Below are 21,264 nucleotides of genomic sequence, written 5' to 3'. Positions count from 1 at the left end.
CGCCAAACCTAAAAGGACTGTTCCTAAACGCACGTATTCTGTCGTTACGAATACGGCAGCACCAGGTACTGCGAAAACATCATTTGTTCCCTTAGGGGATTCTTATGTTACTTGTTCTAAAAAGAAAGTTTGTGAGGACTTAGAAACTTTTGTTTTGGACAATCCGTTTGTTTTCTCTGATTCAATTGTACAAGGAAACAACTATAATGCTAAAGAATCCAACGGAACTTTGAGAGATATTATTTATGATTTTGGACATAAGTTAAATAATATTAAAAGTTTGCAAGTGGAAAACTCTTATTTAAATAGATGTATGGAATTGAAAATAGTCCCTATGGGGTTACGTTTTTTTAAACGACCATTGGGGCTGGTACTCAATGATGAATTAATTAATGAATGTAATGTATTGTTTGATTCATTTGGATTTAGTTTTATGAAATTTATTATGAAATGTAATGATTATACTGTAGCTAGCCTTACTAAAGAAGTAGATAGGTTGAATGAAATTATTATACAAGATTTGGTTTTTGACCAATGGCGTACTTTATTTGATAAACAATTTATGTATGCAGATACTACTTCTCTAAAAATATTTAAAAGGAAATGTGATGAACTAAAACGTGATTTACAGCAATATAAGGAAGGTAATATGTATAATTGGACGAATAAGGTTAGTAAAAATAATAATAATGCCACCAAAGGTAATGAGATGGGTGGGAATGGTAAAAAAACTAGATATAATGTACAGAATTCATATAAAACTTTTTTAGGAAAAGGGCACCATTGGGAAGAAGTACAGGACAGGAATATGGATGCCCGGTGGAATCAACAGTCTCCACCACAAGGGAATTACAGGGAACGCTGGCAGTTGGACCTGTACAACCCATCATTAAGTATAATGAGGTCCAATATGGGCAAAAAAAAATTTTCATATACAATTATACATCCTTGACTATTACAGATACACATTTTGCCCTGTTTAGAAAGGGAATGAAATTTATTCCTAGAAGTAAGTTTAATTTGGTTGAGAATGTGATTCAATTCAAAATGTATTTGAGGAAGTTAAATTTATCTGTGTTTTTTAAAGGTAGTAGGAATAATGGAATGTCAAATTCTTTACATAGAAAGAGTGTTTTTACCCCACTACTACACCCGACATTAAGTATATTTGAAAAGGTAGTGTTGGATGAAATACATAGTTATGGACAGAAGGGCACACATAATATAAAATATAACATGAGTAAGGATGAGTTTCAACTTGTGTGTGAATTATGTAGTGACCCTAATATTAGAATCATGCAACCAGACAAGGGAGGGGGAATAGTCCTATATGAATCTACCGACTATAAGAATGAGATACAAGTTTTATTACATGATACAAATCAATATGAAGTTTCATCTATTAATGAATTGAATATAGCATATGGTAGAATTGATGCTCTACTGGAAGAGTTATTGATAGAAAATAGGATAGATCAGGAATTATATCAGTACCTAAAAGTGAAATACCCGGTTACAGCAACTATAATAGGTATTCCTAAGATACATAAGAATATGTTACATCCCCCATTTAGACCTATTATATCGGGTAGTAGGGCTAAAACTTTCCCATTTGGGAAAGTTATTGATAACTGGCTCAAACCTATAGATGCTTCTACCAGTCATATAGTAAAGGATTCATGGGATTTTCTGGCAAGATTAACTCCATCTAGTTGGAAACCCAACTTAACTTTGGTCACCATAGATGTAAAGGACCTTTTTACCTGTATTCCTAGGGAAGAGGGTATGGAGAGGTTCATTAATAGTATTGATAAATATACTGATTACACATGGGATAAAATTAAGTTAATAGAGGAATTCATGAGCCTGGTTTTGGACAATAACTTTATATATTATGAAGGGGAATATTTTAGACAAAATAAGGGGGTTGCCATGGGCACGGCATGTGCCCCCATTTATGCTAATATGGTCCTCCTAGACTGGGAGCATGAAGTTGTTTTCAGTAGTCGATATATGAAGTACATCCTAAGGTATGTCCGGTTTTTGGATGATGTATTTATTGTATGGGATGGGGACAACACTGTTATCCCTGAATTTATACAATATATAAATACATCTACCCCCTTTTTGAGTTTTACACATAAATATAGCATGGATGGTATTGCATATTTAGATACATATATTACCTTGACACCCAATGGTTTTAAGTCCAATATATATAGAAAGGAGGCATTCAGCAACACATACTTGGAATACAACAGTTGTCATCCTGTTAGGTTAAAGAATAACATAGTCAAGGGTCAGTGTATTCGGGCTGCTAGAATGACTTCAGAGTATAGTGAGATGCTGATGGAGTTGAATAAAATAGGTAATATGTTTAAGCAGAGGGGATACCCTGAATATGTTATTAAGGATGCTATAGAGTATGTGAGCAAAATGTGGGGCATCAAATATAAACCTTTACTAGGAGTGGGTATAGACAACATAAGTATAACTAATAGTCAAGGAAATGAAAGGGATTTCCATACGGCATGTATTTTACCTTATAGTTATTATACTGAGGATATAAAATACATTATTAAAAAGAATTGGAATATTTTAAAGGGGGATGATGTAGTATCGGGTGTAGTGGGTAATGAACCCAAGTTTGTTAATAGTGTGGGGTTTAACCTTAAGAATAAATTTGAATACAATACAGAGAGGGTTAAAGGACAAGTGACAGGTACACGAAAATGTGGACACTGTAATCAATGTAAGGCTATTATGGAGGACCAGGAGGTGCAGTTGCATAACACTAGTAAAAATATTTTACATTTATGTCGAGGTAACTGTGATACTATCAATGTTATTTATCTGGCTCTGTGCACCACGTGTCCTAGTTTTTATGTGGGCCAAACAGGAAGAAAATTGAAAAATAGGATTTATGAGCATTTGTATGCTATAAAGAAAAAGGATGAGAACAATGCCCTATTTAGACATGTACGGGACAGTGCCAATTGCAATACTTTTAAATTTGCAATATTGGAGGTGGTGAGGGTATCACAAAGAGGTGGGAGTATCAAGCAATACTCTAGGAGAGAAAGAGGTTAGATGGCAAATATTATTGAATGCAACTTCACCACCAGGAATTAATGAATATATTACTATTAAACCTATATTGTTGAATAAGGTTTAAATTTTAACCAATTTTAACACAATATTAACAGATTTGTATAAATGTATAACAAGCTTTTAATAGTAAATCATTATTTGAATGTAATACTTTTTTATAATGTGTGTTGATGTACTAAAAGCATTAGAGATTTCAGTACCATATATACTAATACTAATATTGTGAAATGGGAACAGCAGACTTTTATTTTTGCAGTACTTGTAAAAAGTTTAATTATATGCTGGTTGAATAGTTGTCCTGATTGGTGAACTAATTAGTGTGAATGTAGAATAAAAATGTTTGAATGTGTAAGGACAGTGTTCTGATGAAGTCTATGTAGTTAGATGAAAGCGCTTAACATTTTTGTAATAAAGTGGATTTTTATAAGTTATTCAACTGGCAACGTTCTTCATTCACCCTAGTGAATTCTGTTATACTCGTGCAGCTGAGCTATATTTTTGTTGGACTCGAATGTTGGTGTATTTTATAAACATGGAACATTATGGTGAGTACATAACTTCGTTATGTTATGTTGTCCTATCTCGCCTTCATTCTTAGAATGATGGGACAGCATCCCTAGCACCTTTTTCCTGGGTGGCTCATAGGCGTACACTTTTAAGCACCGTGGAACCAAAGGATGCCCTGTCTCTGGAGGCCAAATCCACTTTGTAATGAGCAATAAAAATATGTGGAGTAAACCACGTAGCCGCTGCACAAATATTATCTATGGGAATTCTGGCTTGAAAAGCAGATGAAGTAGCCAATGCTCTAGTGGAATGGGCCTTTACTTTGAAAGGTAATTCCTTGTGATTTGATTTATAGAAAATGTAATACAATTTGAAAGCCAATTAGAATGAGTAGGTTTTGAAACTGAGGATCCTTTTTTTGCATCGGAAAAGGATACAAATAATTGGTCAAATTTTCTGAAGTTTTTGGTTCTATACAAATAGAATCTAAGTCATCTGCGCACGTCCAATTGATGTAATTTGTACTCTGCCTTGGTGCTGTGTTGAGGAAAGAATACTGGAAGTTCTATGGATTGATTTATATTGTTTGGAGGCGCAACTTTTGGTAAAAAGGAAGGGTTAGTATGTAAGGATACCCTATCCTTATGAAAAATCAAATATGGTGGTTTAATAGAAAGAACTTGCAGTTCTGACACCCTTCTGGCAGAAGTTATAGCCATTAGAAACGAGGTCTTCCATGAAAGGAACTTGAGGTCTGAAGACGAGGAAGGCTCGAAGGGAGGTAAAGTGAGATGGGACAAAACAAAGTTTAGAGACCAGGGAGAAAGTGGTTCCTTAAAGGTAGGTCTTAATAAGGAAGCACCAAGGCTCTACACAACCTGTGTGACATTAAGTGTAAAGAAGCATCACCAATATGAAAATTTGAAATTACAGCAAGTTGAACTTTGATGGTTGCTGCAGCTAAAGCCTTGTTGAAACAGTTCCTTCAAAAATTCCAGAATAGAATGAATATATGCAGAGAAAGGATCAATGTTCTTATCTTGAGCCCACAGGGAAAACCTCTTCCATTTACTACAATAAAGCTTTCTAGTGGAAGCTTTATGGGAGGACATAAAGATATGTCTAACAGTGGGAGTGAAATTGTGAAGCCTGACTAAATTTGGAAGTGGAGCAGCCAAGCTGTTAGTTTTAGGAGGTGGAGAGATGGATGAAGCTCCTCCGACATATAAGTCAGCAGATCTGGCACTGGGTCCAGGATCCAAGGCTTCTCCTGAAGGTGGGGCCACAGGAAGTGGAACCAAACATGGCGATGCCAGTAAGGGGCAATGAGAATTATCATTATTATATACAACAACCACTATGGAGATACCAAAAGGCCTATAAAGCGACGGCAAAAGCCATGCTGACAGAGAAAAACTATCTCTGTTCAACTAAAAACAGCAAAGAGACACCAACAAATTAAATCTATTAATGAAAGAGCTAAATATATGCAAAAATATCAAGTTTTGACAAGGAAATAGAAAAAAATGTCACAACTTAGCCATGGCCAAGATGGGCGCATCCAACCTCGTAAAGCGGAAAATGAGATCTGGGGAATTACACCACTGCAGTGTGGGATACCTTCTTGCCACGAGCCAAGTTTGAGATCTTCAGCTAAGTATTCAGCTGAGTCGGAGCCAAGGATCGGCTCCGAACCCATCATTGTAAGAATAAAGGAGAGATAGGACAACATAACATCACTAGTTCCCCCCCTTATTCCATCTGACCAGGAGCAATTATCACAAGTTACCTCAGTAAGGACCTTCTCACACATGACAAAGGATCTGCCTTTCACCCTCATCTGTCCACTCTTCAGCTGGCACTGGATGATCGGATTCTGATTCCTTTCCAACGCCAATTTTCTGAGGACATGCTAAGTCCTGCAGGAGGCCAGGAAACTCAATACCAGAAAATCATATATATCCAAGTGGAAGAGATTTTCTGTCTGGTGTCTTAAACATCACCAGGATCCCTTTTCAGTGAGGGTTCCCTTGGTACTCTCCTACATGTGTGAACTGTTACATGCTGGCTTGGCATATTCTTCAGTGAACGCTCACTTTTTCTAATCTCTGCAGACTGTTCTTGAGAAGGTTCTTCTTTTATATACCTTGGACTTGCATAGACAGCTCAGATATTATATAGACAAATCAAAGGTCTTTCATAAATCTGATCAACTTTTTTTTTTTTCTTTTCAAACCAGAACATTGGGTTTGGCAGTTTCTAAGCAAATCCTCTCCTCCTGGACTTCCAAGGCCATTTCTTTTTGTTATTCTTTTCTTGGCAAGCAGTTGTCTGCCACTGTTGGGCTCATTCTTTTAGGATAATGCTTACTCGGGGGCTTTCTGCAAGAGTTTGGACACCAACGCCATCCTTAAAGTTGCTACTTGGTCTTCAGTTCACTCATTCACTAAATAATTACAAATTGGATGTAATTTCCAGAGCCCGTGCAGGATTTCCCAAGGCTATACTTCATGAGTTTGTGGAGGGCTTCTCCTTGCCTTCTTCCTCTCTACCTTTTCAGTGACTTTTGTACTCTCCCAGAAGTAATGAATACTTCAACAGTGATATGGAAGGACATAGTACAGGTATAAAATATTACCACAACAGTAGATGTCCTTCTTTTCTCTGTTGCAGTATTCACTTCCCCTTCTTGCCCCATTTTATTTTTCTCTTTTTCCGTGGGTGATATCTTTCTGGCCAAGAGGTTCTTCTTTTTCCTTTTTCTAGATGTACATGTTTTCCTTTCCACTCAGAGTCCTGGTTCTCCTGGAGCACTTCAGTTCTAGTTTGGGAGCATTTGTATGTCACCTGTATTCCCTATGCTTGCGCTGGAAGCATACATCTGACATACAACACTCGGAGGTAATAAAGGCTTTGGCATGCAAGCCAGACATTGGGCTGTCCTTGTCAGGAGATCTCAGAGATAACGAATACAGTGAAAAGAAGGTCATCTACTGTTATGGTAAGATTTTACACAGCTGTATTTTCCTGTGGTACAGAGTTTGATTCCCTCAGCCCTCAGTTGTGTAGCGTGCATCCTTGAGCAAGTCACTCAGCCAGACTTTGCTCCCTGGTTGCCCCTGAAAAGTGATGGTGTGCTCAGTGGGCTTATCTTGTTAACAAACGAGTATTATTATTATACTTGTTATTTGACGAGTTAAAGGAGAATAGTTAAGTGACCACTGGAAAAAGGAAATAAAATGCTGCAGATTGCATTTATTAAACAGAATGCATGTTTGTAAGCAGTTGTATTAATATATGTACCTTTGCTTACAGAAAATCCCAAGACCCCGTTTAGCCCTTAACTGTGTTGGAGGAAAGAGTTCAATTGAGCTTCTTCGACATTTACAGTAAGTAATACTAAGTCTGGCAACACTTTTTCAGAAGGCAGGTTTTGTGGGTTGCGTATCTCCGTTTTACCATGAAGTACTTAAAAGCTTCCTAAAAATAAATTTCGGCAAGAAGCAAAGCAAAGTCATTGTTGCAGAGGCCATATCTGTTAAGTGTAGTGGTATCTTGCATTCTTCATGTTAGATAAGTAGAGAATTTGAGGACTGTTTCACAAGGAAATAACCCTTTTTACTGCATGATTTTTCTTCGGGTATAATCAAGTTCAATAAATAGTCATGTTTTTGATCTTACAAAATGTTTTTCTAGCTGCAAACATGAGAGGAGCTTCATAGATGTTTTTGAAAGTTAAAGAATCACAGAAAAGTCTACAGCTGAGTTGACTTCAGGAAGGAGGGATACTGCATATAGAGCTTGGAATTCCAGAGGGGTTTGGGAGTGATATTGGATGCTTTATTTATTTTTTCAGTCATTCATTCATTCATTCTGGGGTTGCAGGACTCTTGAAGACTAAAGTAACTGCTTAGTTTGGCAGAGTTTTGGTGATCAGGATTGAATTTGATCTCACTCTGGCAGATCAGTATGCCAAAACAGTCGGCAGGATAGTGCAACTGCCAGAGTAGCTGGGGTCTGCACTATAGATAAAGGAAGTGTTGTGCAGGTGTTGCTGCTTGTGTAATTTCATACAGCTTACCATGCCCAGTTCTGTAGTCCGGTTTACCAACAAAAAGTAAAGCAATCTAGGGAAGTAAAACAGAAGTGGCACAACGATTAAATGAGATATGGTAGTACAAGTTATAGTAGCTTAAAATTTATATCAGAGATGATTGAAAACAAAAAGTGACCAGAACATAAAATACCCATAAACGTGTTACAGGAATACTCTGTATGGGTGAAGTAGTACACATGCTCGGGAGCATGGGGAGCTTTGAGACTTTTAAAAACTGGAACTTGATGATTTTTAAACCTGAAGTATATATAAAACCCCAGTATATACTATGCTTCCTAGATCACATCAGTGCAGCCTCACTAGACCAGGTAATGCTCACCCCTACAGGGAGTTGAATTTACTTTGCTTGGTTCTCGTAAACATTGCAGCACTGTGCTGAACACCTGTAGTTGCACCTTTATTATCAGATCTGATCCCCAATCAGTGACCTTTATCATTAGCAACCAACCTAACATGCTTGCAAACCCTACCATTTTTAGGGATTTCTCTAAGGCAGGCTTTTTGCTGATGATCTGATGTGGTTCAAAAGTACCCCCACTACTTCCCTTGAGGATCTTGGGGTCAACATGGCTGCATTTATACAGAACTTCTTCTATGTTCCTCTTGGTGCCTGCTTTAAGACTTTTAACAAACCTTCACAAATACAATGTCAGCTTTATAAACAAACCCTGATGGACGGGTCCCTCATATATACTATCCCTTAATTGTCTCCTACAGGCATTTGAGAAGAGATCTATGCCTGGCATACATGGCATTATCATTCTGATGGCCACCTGCATATCCACAAAACAAACAGCACCAGAATTACCCATTCTAAAGACTTGAACCTTGCCTGTGATATAACTAGGACCTGCTGAAGAGATAGGTATGTATCCCAGAGACTACCATGTCTACAGAACAGGCCCCCCCTCCATGTGAAGCATAGCTCCTTCCTAGCCCAATTCAAGTGCAACTTGGGGCAGTTGGATGGGAAACCAGAAATTCATCCCTGGTTTAGCACCTGTGTCTCTAATTGGACACAAGTTCCTGTAAATGGTTCATCTCTTACACTTATCAAGAGTATCAGAACTTTTCAGAGATTGGGGATGCATGGCTAGGCTTAAAAAGGCCCTTGTGGTCATTAGCCTAGTAAAGACCTATGAACCTAATCAAACTATACCACAAAACAAAAAACAATTCTCAGCCTTCAAAACAAACTGAAAACTTCTCCTTCCATAACTGTCCTCAAAAAGTAAAGAAAGAGCTTAAAAATAAAATCAAATTCACCAAGTCTAACTATGAATGGAAAATTGTCATCATAAACAAGGGCTGCCATACTTTTTTTTCCTCAACTATTTCTGGAACCTCAGGAAAACTGCCTAGCATGTAGTGTTTTCTCCCCCTCTGTCATCCCCATCTTCCTCCATGTATGTCTGAGAAGTTCTCTCAGTGATTTAAAACACTAATTGTATGAGGCCTGACAATGTGTCAGTGTGTTTTCTTGTCCGTATAAAACACTGTCACATAGACCCACTCCTAGATTCATTCGACCTCAACCTGTGTAATGGCTTTAGGCTTTAGACTAGATGTATAAAGAACAGCTGTGGTTTTACCTCTTCAGAAGGGCGGCTCCACCACTGATCCTGAACATTATAAGCTAATAAGCCTTATTAGCATTGTCTGCAGGACAACGGCATGCATCATTATAGACCTCATAAAGAAGGGTATTAGAGCTTACAAGCCCTAGATCCAAACCAGTTTGTGTTTGCAAAATGCAGACTTTGCCTACTACGTCTATTAAACAATGTACCTAGATCTGGCCATGGCCTTTGACACCATCCCACACTTGGGCATTATAGACAAACTAATCAAATTAAATGCAAACCTGTTTGTAACTCACTGAATAGCAAGATGATTTGTGGGCAGAACCCATCAAATCAGGATTTGTAGCATTTTGTCCACTAAAAGACTTGTTACCAGCAGGGTCCCACAGGTCTGCATACTAGGGACGTATTTAATATCTGCCTCTCTGATATCAGAGCTGATGTCAAGGGTCTCTTGATAATGAAGTTCACACAGACGACTACAAACTTTGAGGTATCATCAACTTTCCTGGGAGCTCTGGATCATACAAATGGCCTGCCTCATACAAATACATGGTTCTAGGACCATGGGCTAAATCTGAATGCAAAAAAGTATAGTATTGTGTCCTTTAGTAAATTACTTCACCTGAAGACCTACCACATAAGATATGCATCCCCTTAAAATCAATACAACTATTAGGGACCTGAGCACGTTAATGAACAATGAGCTTCTTTAACCACGATGTCTCTGCAGTCATTAGAAAAATCTTCTACCTATCAGCTGATTACCAAAGGTATATCTTCCAGATCCAGTGATGTTATTATCCTTCTGTACTCTTCCCTTATTAGGCCCATTGTTGAATATAAGGCTACTTTTAGCATGCAACTGATCAAACACATGGCTATACATAAAAGGCCTGAATGCTTCCTCACCAAAAAAATCCAGGGTCTGAGTTATGTGTTCTACATAGGAATACCTTAAAACTCTACACAGAGTGGATGACCTCTGTGTAGTATGCAATGCCTCAAATTACCCTATCCAGTACAACTGATTCTCACCAGGAGAAATTGGCTAGGCTTAAAATATCCCACAAGGGCAGCAAGCCCAGCACTTTACCTATGAACCTACCTATGAGCCTATATCCACAAAGCATGTAAAACCACAAATACCCTTGTTCGAAGTTTAAACCTCCAAAGCAACATAAACAGAACCTGCTGGTGGGTTACATACATCTCCAAAAGAATTCCCTTATTCTGAAATAAACTCCCTTCCATATTAAACAACCATAAGTCACTAGCCCTTCTTGAAAGAGTCCCCGAATGAACATATGGGAAATTTAAAATGCATCCATGGCTGGCTCCTCAGACCCTCACAGAAAGGGGTAATGTATAGAGGGTATCAATCATACAGCAGGGGCTAGGCCTCGCATTTTCCATTCATATCAGCTTCCTAGTATAGCCTGTAAACCTATGAAAAAGTCATACTACAGTTTACAAGATGGGTGCACCCAAATGTTGAATCTCTTTTGCAGGACATTTAGAACATCAGTTGATAAGGTCAGTTTTCACATACGTTTCTTTGTAGTAGATGATGGATGAGAAAAGCTTTTACTGGAAAGTAACTGCAGAGCAGAGAAGCCTACACTGAAACTTAAAACCTACACTGAAGAGGCATGGAATTCAGAAAGTGCATTGGCATTTTGTAGGAGAAGACTGAAGGAGGTGATGGGTTCACAGCACAGTAAAGTTCAGTAAGCATGCATATTAAACATGCATGAGCATAATAAAAATGGTTTGAATGAAGTGTTGCCTGTAAACAAAGACCAAAGTATAGCAATGTATTAACTCAAACAGCATTTTTGTATATTTTATTTTATCACTGTGCATTTTTGTTTTATATGCAAGTGAGATCCTTCACGGTATAAAGTAAGGTACATTTCCTTGAGAAAGCCTGTCAGAAACTGGGTGACAGTGCTTGGTTGGATTTGTTTGTTTTGTAAAGAGCATTAAAGTTCACCTTGATTTTAAGTTGGCTCCGGGTCCTGTGGCTTGTGGATATCTTGAAGGTGCATTATTTATATTATACTATTTTACATCCATTGTTCATCACAGTGCATTTTATTCTATTTACAAGTGAAATAATTCAAAATATAAAGCAAGGTCCATTATTTCATCTCTGTTCTTGTGAAAAATTGGAAATGTGCGTATGATCACAGCTACAGAATGTGTGATGAACACAACTTGAAATAGAGTGAAGTTTGGACAAGTTAAGATTTTATGCAAAATAAATGTTAAATTTACATCTGCCCATTTGCAATGAGTGACTAATAGTTGTGCAAGATGTAAACTTAGAATCTGATGTCTTTTTCCATCGTTCCTCCACCAATGGGTCTCAGATCCAACCTCCGATCTGACTTCGGCCACTACTAAAGACTCTTGGATCCATAGCTTGAGCACCTCCCCTTACCCATAATTCCCCTTTACAGTTAGAATTACCCCAGATGTCATTTGCCACTTCAGTGAATGAATGTAGTCTCTGTATCTCAAATTTGGAGTGCCTTTTGGGTAAGTGTTATCTTTATAACATTTTATAGTTACACTCTTCTGGTTCTTCCTCCCCTCTCTACTTTGTTTATAATTTTTATATGTATTAAAAAAATGTTTGTTGTGGTTTGTCTTCTTTTTTGACATAGGTCTTTTCTGTACCTGAATATTTTCCTTCCTACTGCTACGTGTGTTTATCTCAAAAACACAAGGTACAATATTTTATTCTCACCTTTGAAGGAAAATTGGCTAGGCTTAAAATGGCCTGTAATGGCAGTTAGCCTAGAACTTATAGTTGAATATAGGTGCCTATCCATATTACCATTGTTGGTCATTTTATCTGTTTTTTACCATTATTGATAATCTTTCTCCTGCTGCAATGCCCTGGATTCTCTACTGGAGGGATGGACTGCATATTCTTTCTTGGTGGCCACTGCTACCACCATAGCATTTTCTGAGGGACCCTTGTTCCAGTGGGCCTGATCTTAGATTCAACTAGATACTTATCAGGTCTTTTAGGAATGGTTCCATGACATCTGGATCCTCCCTAACTCGGCAAGAGATGAGGCCCACCACCTCTTCCATCAGGAGGACTACCCAGGATGTAGCTGAGTCAGCTCTGAAGGCCTGAAAAACACAGACTCCTCTTGGGAAGGGGGGTTCAGAAGTCCCAACTGCCTTTCATCTCAAAAGCTTGAGTATTTCAGAGAAGGAGACATCCTCAAGGGGTGAACTGGGGGACACTTCCACTTTATTGAAGTTGGTGTCTTCTGTCAGAGATTCCTGTGATGAATCTAAGTGCCTCCTCTTGCATGTATACTTCATAGGCCGCTCCCCAGTGGGATAGTCTGGAGAGGACTCTGAAGTATGTGCTGAGTCTTGAATGAGCACTGTCTCAAGGCCTGTATGGGCTGGCTGCCCCAATGTGGCAGGATGTATAGGCTCTGAGATCATGGCAGACAGTTTTGGAAGGGGTGGACCCAAGGGGGGTGAGTATGTCTTATCCATAGAGGGTGAGAAAGCTCTCTCTACTACCTCAGTGGCCAAAGACATAGGAAAAGCAAGGGACGCCATGACAGGAGCCGAAGACAACTGCCCAGGATGGCTCGGAGCATCACCCTGACTCTGCCTCGAGGCAGAAGTCAGAGCCGAGCTGTCCAGCACCAAGGCTTTGAGAGGAAGAGATGGCTCTGAGGGGATTAGAGTTGATCCTAACACCCTCCTGGATCTGGCGCGCACACTTTGGCTCTGACATCCCGCTGGCTCTGACTAGATCAGAGCCTGGATCGGAGTCGTCACTGGAGTCGAAGAAGGCCATGCCTTCAGATCCAACATAGACAGACTCAGAACCAAAAGTCTGATCTAAGTGGAAGTCAGCAACTGGGTAGGGACCAATGGCAGGCTCACAGGTCAAATGGGAGCTAGACACAGTATAACTTCCAACTGAATCTGGGCCCATAGTAACTCCCTCATCATCCTGTCCACATTAGCTTCGGTTAGGCTCCTAGATGACCTGAGAGACAATGAGATAGATGGTGGCCTGGAAGTTCCTCTCGAAGTCTGTTGAAGGAAAGGTGAATGAATCCGAGAAGAAATCAGCTCCAGAATAAGGGTAGAAGAGTGGTGAGCCGGAGATGTAGACTGTGACATTGTTGGATCCAATGGACCTGAAGGATCCAATGGTTTAGCTTCGGTTGGAGCAGAACCCAAAAACATAGAGGGAGAGCGATCCAGGGATTTCATAGGTTCACAGGTTGATACTAGGCTATCTGCCCTAGGGCATTTATAAGCCTAGCCAGAGTGTGTTTGGCTTTCGCCACCCTTTTAGATTAGTTGACTGTGCCTCTGTATAGTAGGTCACAGAAGATAGCTCTTTTAAGGTTAGTTTACTGTGCCTCTGTCTAGTAGGGACACAAAAGAAATCCCAGGGGTAAACCTACGATCTCCCATCCACTCGTCAAGATTTCTCTTGAAGAGGGTCATTGAGGGGCTCTGCCTAACATGGATTGGGATTTTGTTCCAGAGTGAGGGGAGCCTCTGGGATATGAATCTGTCCCTCCAGCATGTCCTATTTATTTCTGTGCTGAGGTTTAAGTCCCTGGAATGTGTAGCTCCAAGGGATTTGGATTTCCTGAGGTGGAGCATGTCCATTAATTCTGGGTTGGACATGGCTTTATACATCAGGCACAGATCGCCTCTGAGTAGGCGGTAAGCAACCGAGTAGAGCTGGAGTTTCTTTAGCCTAACTGCGTAGGGCATCTGTTTGAGTCCCTTGATCCTCTTGGTGAGGTACTTTTGGGGTCTTTCCAGTTGCTGCAGGTGTCGGGTAAGGTACATCCCAAATGGGGCGTTGTATTCAATTATGGGCCTGATGAGTAGAGGGGCACAATGACCTCTCTTGATCTAGATGCGAACCCTTTCGTGATAAGGTGGGCTATATAGAAGGTCTTTCTAACCACTTTGGCAGCATGATTGTCAGAGGAGAGATTGCTATCTACTTGGGTCCCCAAATCCCTAATTACTTCCGTACTTAATGGATTACCACCTATGTGGTAATTTGTGGGCACTTTGTTTTTCCCAAAAGGGATGACTATGCACTTTTTGGCATTTAGCTTTAGCTCATGGCTCTGGCACCAGTTATCCATCTCTGTGAGACCCTTTTGGAGGATGCTTGTGTCAGTCGGTGAGTCGATTATAACACCCAGTTTGCAGTCATCTGCGAACTTGGTCAGCCATAGTCCTCCCGTGTTAGCCTGTACCTCAGAGAAATATATACCGAACAAGAGAGGTCCCAGGACTGAGCCTTGTGGGATGTCACTTGTAACTGGTTTAGAGTCTGACATGGCACCTGCAATTCTGACCATATGGGTTCTATCCCTGAGCCAGTTTGCAACCCATCTTGTGACATAGGAGTTGATATTTAAGCTGGTGAGCTTATTTATGATGCCCGAGTGGGGTATTGTGTCGAAGGCTTTTGCGAGGTCCAGGTAGGCTGTGTGGACTACCTTCCCTTCATCTATGGCCGTGGTGACTGTTTCGAAGAAGTCGACCAGGTTCAAGAGGCAAGATCTGCCCTTAACAAAGCCAGATTGGGTAGGATCCAGTGTTTGAAGGTTCCCAATGTCTTTGTTTATGAGTTCCATGATGATACGCTCCATAGCTTTGCAGACCGGGCTAGTCAGGCTTATAGGGCGATAGTTTCCGGGGTCCGTTGTGGCACCACCTTTGTGGAGTGGGACCACTGTTGCTGTACGCCATTCCTTGGGTGCATATCCTGTAATAAGGCTGAGATTGAACAGTGACTTTATGTGAGGGTTCACTTCTTCTTGGAGCTCGTGTAAGACGCAGCCCGGGACACCGTCCGGTCCCATTGATGCTGTGTTTTTTGCTTTGGAGAAGACAGCTCTCACCTGTGTATCTGTGATGTCAGGGAGGCTACACTGTGTTGGGATAGACATTTGCTCTTTTGGGGGGGAAGGGGGGGGAGAAGTTTGCACTGAACCTGTCTGCCAGGATGTTGGCAATGTCTGTGGGTTCAGTGTATTCTTTATCATTTTGCACTAACTCAGAGCATATCTGGGAGTTGCCACCCAGATTCCTGACATTACTAAAGAAGGCCTTATGATTATCTTTAGCGTCTTGTGCAATTTTTCTTTCGAAGCTGGCCTTAGATGATTTTATGAGGGATCGTAGTTTCTTGCTAGTACTGATCAGAGATGCCTCCCTTTTTGGGATTTTGCTCTATCATGTAGTAGCTTCCTCCTTCTGTTGTATAGCTTATTTATGGCTGGGGTCCACCAGACAGGTCTCCTGCCTTTGGAGGAGTGAGTCTTGGTTTTATTTGGGATAGCACGATCCATGCATTCCTGTAGGTGTCCATAGAATGCGTTTGTAAAGGATTCTGCGGTTTGGGCCGTATTTTCCAATGGCCCAGGGGCTTTGATGGATTCCACCTCAGTTTTGAGAAGTGTGAAGTTTGCATTTGAGAAGTTCTTCACCGTGGTTTCCTTGTCTGGGGGTGGGGATGGGATATGGATGTCCAGTGAGATTAATTTATGCTCAGATCTTACCAATGAGGGGTATACCTCTGGTATGGAACATAGAGTCCCCATGTTGGTGACGATCAGTTCCAATATGTTTTTCCCTCTTGTGGGAGTGGTGACCAGTTGTTCCATAGCATTTGAGTTTATAAATTCTAGGAACCGTTGGGCGAGGGTGTTTGGGCTTGAGTAGTGCTCCCAGTCTATGTTTGGGTAGTTGAAGTCACCCAATATAATGGTGTTTGGAGAGACCTTCATATTTCTTCAGTGTTCTCAGGAAAGCCGAGTGGGGTTCTTGAGTTTGGGAGGGTGGTCTGTAGCAGGCTACAAACTGAAAGGCAGTTTTGCCCACTGTTAGTTACACATGGATGGTCTCCAATGCTTCGTGCAGTGCCACTAACCTGGAGGTGTTGGTATCTTTGATGAATATGGATACTCCCCCTCCTTTTGTGGTTCGGTCCGCATTTTGGGGCTGAAAAGCATGGTATGAGGTATAACCTGGTAGTGCTGGGGTGCTCTCAGGAGCCTTGAACCAGGTTTCTGTTACTGCACAGATATCGATATTCTCCATACTGAGGAGAGCCTCGAGTGTGTGCATCTTGAGGTTTAGCCTTCTGGCATTGAGCAGCATTACCCTTAGTTTCTTTTTCCTTGTGTTGTCTATGGAGGTGGGTTTGTCTTTTGATTCTTGCCTAAAAAAGGCACTATGGGGTTGGCAAGAGCCATAGCCAGTATTCGAAAGCCCAGGGGTGACAGGTTCAAGCCGTCCCTAGCGAAGCAACGTGGCTTGTCGAGCATGTCATCCCAGGCTGACAGACACTGGATCCCCTTTGAATGACACCAATACTTTAGCCAATTGTTAAAATTGATCATTTTGTCTTTATACTGTGGTATCATTCTTGATGAGGGTAAGATGCTACTCAAGGTCAGGGTCATACCGACCTGGGCTACATGATCAGAGAGCTCCTCTGTCTCTTTTTATGTAGTCCAGGGAGGTACGTCTCAGGTCATTTACACCAACATGGACAATGACGGAGTCATATTTGTACTTGCTTTGGAGTGACCTGAGTGCTTGTGTTATGTGGCAGATCCTGGCACCCGACAGGCAGCTTACAGTGACCTTCTCCTTGTTCAGCCTGGTGAGTGGGACGTCAGTGTGTTTGACAATAGAGTCACCTATTACGTGTATTAGGTGTGTTGTTTAGCCTTAAGGGCTGTTTCTGTTCCTACTCTCTTTGTCTTTGATTGATGAAGCCCCCTTAGCCTTCTCAGTAGGCTTTGCGGAAGGGGGAGCTCCAGCAGAAGCAAAGGTTGAAGAGTTTGAGGGTAAGAGTCCCTTCAAGATCAACTTACTCCTGTGTTCAACCAGGGCACAGTGGTTGAAACCCTCACATATTTCACATTGTGTCCAAGTGAGCAGTACCCAAGCAATATTACACACTCCTGGTGGACATTGAAGTTGGCTGTCTTGTGCCCACAAGGATGCACATTTTTTTTAACTGGTCAGCTTATCCAACATTGTAGCTACCTAGAAAAAAAGGAAAATGAAAGGCAGACGAAATAGTGGGGGAGAGAGATTACCAATGATGGTAAAACAGATATAATTAACAACGATGGTAATATGGAGAGGTACGTATACATAAGTTGCAGTAGGAAGAAAAATATTCATGTAAAGAAAAAACAAGATAAACCAGAACAAACATATCTTTTTTTTTAATATAAAGTTATAAACAAGTAGACAGTGGAGGAAGAACCAGAAGAATGCAACTATAAAGTATTATAAAGATAACACTTATAAAAAATGGCAAACAAGAGCTGGGGTAATTCTAACTAGAAAGGAGGATTGTGGATAAGTGAAGGAGCTCGAGCTATGGATCCGAGTCTTTAGAAGTGGTAGAAGCCTGATCTGAGATCCATTGGTTGAGGAAGAGTCTCATTGACATTTAGGATATATTTGCATATTCCCTCCAAGAATTGCTGCTGCATTTAATAACAATAAAGTAACATTCTGATGGATGGCTAACCTAGTTACATGAAGAGCTATCTCTGTTGTTTCTGGAAGCCTGGGTTCTTTCAGCAGTTCTAGTGTCAGAGGACTGGATGTGATAACCAGAAAGGAGCATCTGTCAGCTAGCTCAGATTTTTTTAGGAGAACAGCGTGAAGAGAGCACCCTGGAAGTTCACCTTAATACTGATATGACTGACTCTGTGGACATGCATTTAAGTAGGAGCTTGAAGTGGTACAAGCATGTGGAAGCACAAGCTCTTACCATGTCATCATCTAACACATCAAGAGAAAAGAGAGGAATCTGGGTAGAGCACCAGCCCATCTCCAACATGTAGATCCCCCACCAAACTCTTACCCCAAGGGGGAACAAGTGGGCAGTAAGTATGATTGGTGGGCCTCTACCATGTGATCAGCATGTGAGTCGACTAAAACGTTGAGGAAAACATTGCCAAAGTAATAGCAGTACATCCTTGTGATCAGAAATGTAATTCTGTGTTAGGTGCTCCACAATTGCAGATAGCTAGTCACAAGCACAGAGCCTTTATACATGTGGAAAATTGCATGAAGTTCAAAAGCTGACCTTTGGCATCTTTTCTGTCTTCGCCGTATTGTGAAGGATTTAGTCTCCATTTGGTACTGTAGAAAATACTTAAACTAAAAGGAATATGAACCATAATTATGCCAGTGAAGTAGTAAGAGTAAAACAGAAAAGTACATAAGATACTAAACTTAAAAAAGAAGCTTGATATCCATGAGAAAAACTAGGGAACTTATGGTGAAAAATGTTGAAATTTGAACTCAAAAGATTAAGTAAAGGACATATGCTTAATACAAAGATTTATTGACTGTCATTCAATCACCAAGTTGCCATAAAAGTTAGTTGTAAAGACTTTTTTTTTTCTTCTTCTTCAATAGGCGCGGAGGAACCATGGTTACTTATGGTGGAATGTCAAAGCAGCCACTTACAGTCCCAGTGGTAAGGAAATAAGGAATGGTGCTTTCATGCAAGGAGAATACTAAATTATTTAATGTATAGATGTGATGTATTCTGTCATAGAAAATATCAGATTTTATTCAGTTTTAAGTGGTTAAGCTTCATTATCTTAGAAGAACTTCTCTAGCTTTGCTCTCAGAGGTTTTTGCTCTGACTTTGCCACCAGGGATCTGAGCTTTTGATGCAGTCCTGGCTAGATGAAGCATTAACTAAGAAGAATGAATCAGTTAACCAGTCGACTGCGCTTATGTCTTGGAAACTGGAGGTGGTTTGGATTTCTTTGTTATTCTGGGCTTGCCTACCTGTACTGGTAGATGAGAAATATTACCAGGATGACAACACCAGTGTATGTAGTTTACTGTCTAAGCTGATGTCCTAGTGTCAAGTATATCAGTGCATTGTTTGATATCACTGCACATGCTGTGTAACATTTAGTGTAAAAGATTAGGCAGGAATGTTGCTGTCGGGTCTTCTAACTGGGTATGTCATTTCCCTGATCATTCTATCCTTCCCAAATGCGCTATGCAAACTCAGCAGATTCGGGCCCTTCTTTGGGTAAGTAGCTTTGAAGGCACTAAGGGAAAGTGGTGGTAAGGAGTGGAGGTTAATTCAAAGGGTCTAAAGGTAAGTAAATGAGTTGCAGTGAAAAAGAAAGTACTTAAAGGTTTAGTAGAACAAAAATAAAGTGTCAGAATGTAAAATGGTTCTAGGTGAACACAGTTTTTCATAATAGTGTATATGGTTCCCAGAATGATTAGAATTTATACAGTATTTTGTAGATGCGTTGGGGAAGTGATCATGAGAGAGTTCATATACACTCTAGTAAGATCCATCAAGTGCTCCAATGCACTACAAAGCATTTCTGACATTCAGCCAGCTGGGGCTTCTGCCCCTACTTTAGAGGGCACATAGAATTTTGACATAACAGGAAGCAGTCTTCCACACTATTTTCATTGGCTATTTATCAGGGCTGTATGTTTTTGATGCACTTTTTTTCAGCCTTAGCAAACTTCTCAGCTTCCTAGTTTTTATTTTTGAAGAAATATAGTTGTCATGTGGTTTATATTCAGCTTTTCCAAAGTCTAACTAAATATTCAGTCAACAAGCAAACTGTCAGATTCCATTTTTGCCTCAGACTTAACACAATACTTTACCTGTGAGATCTGTTAGAGTGAGTTTACAGAATGTGGAGACATACATACAGTGGATATAAAAAGTTTACATGCCCATGTTAAAATGCCATGTTTTTATGATATAAAAAAAATGAGACCACAATAAATCATTTCAAAACTTTTCCCATCTTCAATATGACGTATAACCTGTACAATTCAATTGAAAAACAAAATATAAAAAAATAAAAAAAAGTGCAATAAGCTGATTGCATAAGTGTGCACAGCCTTAAACTAATACTTTATTGATGCACCTTTTGATTTAATTACAACATTCAGCCTTCTTGGGTAGGAGTCTGTCAGCATGGCACATCTTGACTTGGCAATATTTGCCCACTCTTCCTTGCAAAAGCTCTCCCAAGTCTGTCAGATTGTGAGGGCATCTCTTGTGCACAGTCTCCAAATCCCTCAGATTGTGAGGGCATCTCTTGTGCACAGCCCTCTTCAGGTTACCCCACAGACTTTCTATTGGATTTAGGTCTGGGCTCTGGCTGGGCCATTCCAAAACTTTAATTTTCTTTTGGTGAAGCCATTCTTTTGTCGATTTGGATGTATGCTTGGGGTCATTGTCATGTTGAAAGGTGAAATTCCTCTTCATCTTCAGCTTTCTAGCAGACGCCTGAAGGTTTTGACCCAAAAGTAACTGGTATTTGAAACTGTTCATAATTTGCTCCACCTTGACTAAAGCCCCAGTTCCAACTGAAGAAAAGCAATCCCAAAGCATTATACCCACCGCCACCATGCTTCACCATGGGGATGGTGTTCTTTTGGTGATTCAAAGTGTTGTTTTTGCGCCAAACATACCTTTTGGAATTGTGGCCAGAAAGTTCAACCTTGGTCTAATCAGACCACAACACATTTTTCCACATGCGTTTGGGAGACTTTATGCATTGTTTGGCAAATTTTAGCTGGGCCTGGATGTTTTTCTGTGTAAGAAGAGGCTTCCTTCTGCAACCCTAACCCATAGCCCAGACATATGGAGAATACAAGAGATTGTTGTCACATGCAGTACACAACCGATACTTGCCAGAAATTCCTGCAGCTCCTTCAGTGTTGCTGTAGGTCTCTTGGTAGACTCCCTGACCAGTTTTTGTCTAGTCTGTGATCAATTTTGGAGGGATGTCCAGTTCTTTGCAATGTCACTATTGTTCCATATTTTCTCCACTTTTTGATGACTCTCTTCACTGTGTTCCATGGTACGTCCAATGCTGC

The 21,264-nt window shown here is 40.4% G+C and overlaps 1 protein-coding gene across 3 annotated transcripts in view; it reads left to right on the top strand.

Moving 5' to 3' along the window:
• MECR (mitochondrial trans-2-enoyl-CoA reductase) overlaps nucleotides 1–21,264 on the top strand; it is a 638,102-nt gene that overhangs the window by 410,824 nt on the left and 206,014 nt on the right. For 2 of the 3 annotated variants that reach the window (XM_044085046.1, XM_044085063.1), the window contains exons 7-8: nucleotides 6,934–7,007; nucleotides 18,805–18,865. The exons of the other annotated variant lie outside the window; for it this stretch is intronic. In XM_044085046.1, coding sequence (XP_043940981.1) covers nucleotides 6,934–7,007; nucleotides 18,805–18,865 — 135 coding nt within the window. The remainder of the gene's footprint in view (nucleotides 1–6,933; nucleotides 7,008–18,804; nucleotides 18,866–21,264) is intronic. 3 annotated transcript variants of the gene reach the window in all.

The sequence above is a fragment of the Protopterus annectens genome, chromosome 1.part1 (assembly GCF_019279795.1).
Source record: "Protopterus annectens isolate FY-2018-M chromosome 1.part1, PAN1.0, whole genome shotgun sequence".
NCBI lineage: Eukaryota > Metazoa > Chordata > Ceratodontiformes > Protopteridae > Protopterus > Protopterus annectens.
Note: the sequence above shows the minus strand (reverse complement) of the source record. Positions and strands in the feature narration are given on the sequence as shown.